General features: G+C 38.8%; 1 protein-coding gene across 1 annotated transcript in view; it reads left to right on the top strand.

Annotated features, from left to right (window-relative positions):
- ubr2 (ubiquitin protein ligase E3 component n-recognin 2) overlaps nt 1-5,000 on the top strand; it is a 37,917-nt gene that overhangs the window by 896 nt on the left and 32,021 nt on the right. The window contains exons 2-4 of the mRNA XM_030155402.1: nt 1,729-2,024; nt 3,601-3,679; nt 4,369-4,482. Coding sequence (XP_030011262.1) covers nt 1,729-2,024; nt 3,601-3,679; nt 4,369-4,482 — 489 coding nt within the window. The remainder of the gene's footprint in view (nt 1-1,728; nt 2,025-3,600; nt 3,680-4,368; nt 4,483-5,000) is intronic.

Genomic DNA, 5,000 nt, shown 5'->3' with positions numbered 1-5,000 from the left:
TTTTACTGATAATTTTAACCCCCAAAAAACTGTTATTTTCCGTTTTAATTCAGGACCAAATCAGCTTATAAGCGTAAAATTGACTTGACGTTAACATGGTTACATTTATCAGTAAAACATGTGAAAGGAAAATAACAATTAGAGGAACAAGTATGATTCAACCTTTACTAAAGATAAGGTTGTCAATAGTTCAAATGTGTCTACAGGTTTAGATACATTTCTCATAATTTGTTGATACATAAGTTGAGTATGATGTGATTCTATGGGAGATGTTGAAATGGGACACATTTTCTGGCTGTTTTATTTCACTGTTCACAGATTAAACCCAGTTCAGTATGTGGGTTAGTTTCAGATTTGACTTGTTTCTGAGACGCCATGAACGTCCTCAGGATTGTACTGTTAACGGGTTCTGTGTGATAGTTATGGGTTCAGTCTGGGTTAGTGTGTCACTGTGTTTGTCCTCAGGTTAATTCTCTGTAACTGGATTAACTCGCACTGAATCTTGTCATGTGAACAAACAACTCATTTAGCCTAACTTTGACTCCAGTGAACAGTTACTTCAGGTTATATTTGTTTGTCAGTGTATCTCTGGACCAGTTTGTCCACAGTTTAATGTGTTCTTTTACTTACATACACAGAAATTAACAAAATCCTCATGCATTTCAAAATTTTTTTTTAGCATTTTAAGAAAGTTTTGTTCTGATTTGGCTTATTTATCATAAATTCTAGGCCAAAAATGAACAAAATTAAGAAAATCTTGATAATTTTTGGCTCTTTTATCATAATATATAAGAAAAACTTGCCAAAAATTAGAACATTATAAATTAAATGAAGAAAAATGAACAAAATGATCAAAAATGAAGAAGACTGTGTTAATTTTTGGCTCATTTATCATAAATTTAATGAAATGCAAGCAAAATGTGGATCTTTCCAGGTCCCACCTCCACCAAACCCGGATTATGATGTCTGTGACATTTCAGTGACGTGAAAGTCAAATGAAATGTGTCATTAAACCATCAGATATGGATCAGATTTTGGACCAGATATGAAAGTGTCTTGGGTCAGATTCTGTTCAGAATTAGAAATAATCTGATATGAGTCACATATGGGTAAAAACAGATTTGGTCCAGTTTTACCTTCAGTGTGATTGTGATTTGGGAACAAAGTCTTATGTTATTATTGTCAAATTGCAGTTTTATTTTTACATTTTTATCAAGAAAAATGAAACAGTCATTTTTAAATGTGTAGACAAACACCAAATAACGTGACGGTCCAACCATCACCAGGTCGGGTTGATTGTTCTATTTCTGTTACGTCAAACTAAATCCTCCTGAATCTGGATGTGGTCAGAGTTGGACTCAGTCTGACTGTGGCTCATTAACTGTTCAGCTCTGATTTAACCTAAATATATAATGACTTTACTTGATTATCTGTAAATAGACTTTTCTTGATCACATTTTTGGGGTGATTCATTAAGAGTTTTGTGTTAACATGCATTTTTCCCACAGGAAAAAATGATGCTTCCATTCATTGAACATTAATGATCTGTATGGATCCTAATGCTGTAGATGTGATCTGGTCCTCAGGGCGTCCTCAGGGCATCAGCAGCAGTTTGTCCTCAGGTCATTCTCAGTTTGTCCTCAGATGGTCCTCAGGTTGTCCTCGGGTTGTCCGTGCTGTGTCACGTGTCTCTTGATGTCTTCACATCCTTTAACTCCTCCTCCTCAGGTGTGGGCGTCGGCCTCCGACCTGCAGCAGGATGTCTATCACCACCTGGCCCTCTACGTTCCCAGGATCTTCTGCCTGGGTCCGAACGTGGGCGGGGCTGGGGCGGAGCAGCGGGAGGAGCAGAGAGAGGAGCAGAGGGAGGAGCTAGCCTGCCAGCTGCTCCTATTGGCTCCTCTGGAGTGGCTGTTGTTGGGGGAGGAGCCTTCATCAGGTCTCGCGGGACTCCAGGAGAAGAACCAACCGTCTCACCTGTGTGGTCACGTGTTCAGGGTGGGCGAGCCCACGTACTCCTGCAGGTAGGAAACACACCTGCACAGGTAACACGCACGAAGCGGCGTCCAATCACATCCTTTTTCTGAGAAATGAGATTCTTGCGTCTTTAGGGTTTATTAGTTCATATTTTCAGAGTGTTTCATCTGGTTGAATCAATCTGGGCTCATTTTCATTTATTTGATTGATTGATGTATTTATTTCGAATATGAATGTCAAAACAGAAGAAAATAAATAAACAAAACACTTAAACATAAGACATATAATGCATATTTGAAAAGGAGTGAGAAGAAGTATTACTTATAAACTCCCACCCCTTCTCTTTATATAATTAATAACAATAATAACCTTCCTAGTCTAAGCATATCTGTACTATAGACCATAATATGACTGATATTTATTTTGAAATAAATTGGTTTAATGTTGGAAAGCAAAAAAAAAAGTGAAAACAATGAGCAAAATAAGTGGAAGCAGATGATGGGTGTGTCTTTGTCTTATAATAGTTTCAAACCATAAACAATCGCCTGGTTTCACTTTGGACCAAAATCTGCCTCAAACTATAGAGAAACAATGATCTGACAAATACTGATACAAATACATTTGTGTTTGGAAAGACACTTTAGAAATGAAACAGACTATTACCTGTGTGCTTGCCTGAATGTGCTATGACAGATTAGATAAAAATGGAGGAAAAACGGTCTGAATTTGTTCATTTGAAATGAATGGGATCGTTTTTGAACTGCTACCAATCCCACATTATTGAATCTGCAATTACGCCATCGTATGTGTCTGACGTTTGGTATCAATATCATGTTTTTACACACACACACACACACACACACACACACACACACACACACAGGGAACAGAATGCTGACAGCTGATTGGCTGGCAGCTTCTACACTCTAACTCTGTGACTGATTTGTGTTTTTTTGGAAACTCTAAAAACAACTCTTCATAGCTCTCACACCTCTGAATTCAGCAACAATTTATACATCAAATTGTTGAAAAAAACTCTTCTTTCACAGACTAATTCACACGTTAACTTCAAACCTTTTGTTTTTGGTCTACAGGCCTTTAAGTGCACAAAGTGCTGATTTTCTTCCGTTCGCTGCCATGTTAATTTCGGTCACTAACATGTTTGACATAGCTCAACATTCTCACACTCGCTGCCTCCTCAGTTCTGACTTTTTCCACATATATTTTCAGAAGACTCACCACAAGTCTCACCTACAAGAACATCTGGGATAAGGTGTATGGTTATGGACTGACAGCAATTAGTCTGAGGTGGTTTCTTTGGGACTTTAACATAGACACTCATGTCTCCTTCATAAGGAGGCTGTAAAAGTCCATTTTTTTCTCGACTGCTTCCTCAGTTCTCACTCATTTTTCATGTTAGAACTCTCAGTGTTCCCTGAGTGCCACTTTTTCAGCCACTGTTATGGATTTACAGTGATTTGTTCGACAGTATGTTCATAAACAGGATTTCAGTGCCTGTGTGTGAGTCCTCCTTTGGCACTAGTTCTTACATTTCTGTTGCACCTCACCATGAGTCCACAGACTTTTCCACGCCTGTCCTGCTAACGTGAAGCTGTGTTTCAGGGAGTGTGCAGCCGACCCCACCTGTGTCCTGTGTATGCAGTGTTTTCTGGGCAGTGTTCACAAAGACCATCGATACCGGGTGAGTCCACAGTAATGCGCGCACACACACACACACACACACACACGTAACACACCTTGAAAAGTCAAGGCGTTAAGTGAAGATTTCAACAGGAGTCATGAATAATTTTCACTCCATAAACTTTTCTGATCATTATGAGACTCATGTGAATCTTATGATACAGGAGCTTTTTGTGTTCATTTGACTTTTTAATCTGGATTCTAAACCTTAGTAAATAGGTCATTCATTTTTAGTATTAATTCTGTTATTTATATATATATTCATGAAAAATAACCAACAATTTGAAAATGAAAAGGCTGGTGTTAAATGTTCATCCAATAATGAACTGACATCATTTTCTGTTCCTGGACATAAACGTTGTCATGGAAACATTGAAAACTGTTGATGTTTGTTGAATGTGTGTGACTCCTGTCTGTTCTGTTCTGATCCAATGGACCAGTGGGTTTTAACGGCCGTTATGGGTCATAAACAGACAAATAGGATCATCGTCTTCTAGAACGTTCTTATGGGATGAAGGAGGTTCAGTGTTTTACTGATGTAACATCTGCCACTCAAATACATGAACACAATATAATATCAGTATGATGTGTTTGGACCTGAGAGGTCAAAGGTCAAGCTGTCAGGTCCACATGGCACCACTGTCGGCTGCAGCTGACCCTTCGTCTGTCTGTCCATCTGTCTGTTTCCAGATGACCACGTCCGGAGGTGGAGGTTTCTGCGACTGTGGTGACGCTGAAGCCTGGAAGAAAGGTCCTTACTGTCAGAAACACACCCCGAAGGAGTCCAGCCGATACTCGGAGGAGGTGGGTCCACACGTCACACGCCTCTAAAAACTGATCCTAGAACCGCCAGGACGCTGGTCCGTAAAGGAACTACAGAACAACAGCAGAACCATGACCTCAGCCATGACCTATGACCCTGTTAGAGGCGATGGATTTAACACAGACCATGTCCACGCAGTATAAAAAACACAAACCAACTCCTGTTTATTCACTGTTAATGTCACTAATGGCAGTGATGCAGTTCAGCCTGACAGACAGAACTCTGCGTAAAAATTTCCTGTAGAATGAAGATGTAGGTTTGTTTATTAGATCTTTAGAACATAACAGCTGTGACAGAATCAGAAAATAATATTTATTTTTTTTTATATTACATCTTTTTTCTTGCTCTTGTTGCCAAGTTTCCACATTCTTTGCAAAGACAAGTAACAAATGTTTTGTAATTTACCTTTAAAATGTCTGAAAGTCAGATGATATGATCAGATATTCACTGTTTTATGAAGTTAGATTAATTTCAGTTTGCTTTAAAATGGTAACATTAG

This window comes from Sphaeramia orbicularis, chromosome 15, assembly GCF_902148855.1.
Source record: "Sphaeramia orbicularis chromosome 15, fSphaOr1.1, whole genome shotgun sequence".
Classification (NCBI taxonomy): Eukaryota; Metazoa; Chordata; class Actinopteri; order Kurtiformes; family Apogonidae; genus Sphaeramia; species Sphaeramia orbicularis.
The sequence above is the reverse complement of the archived record's forward strand: the minus strand, read 5'-3'. Positions and strand labels throughout refer to the sequence as shown.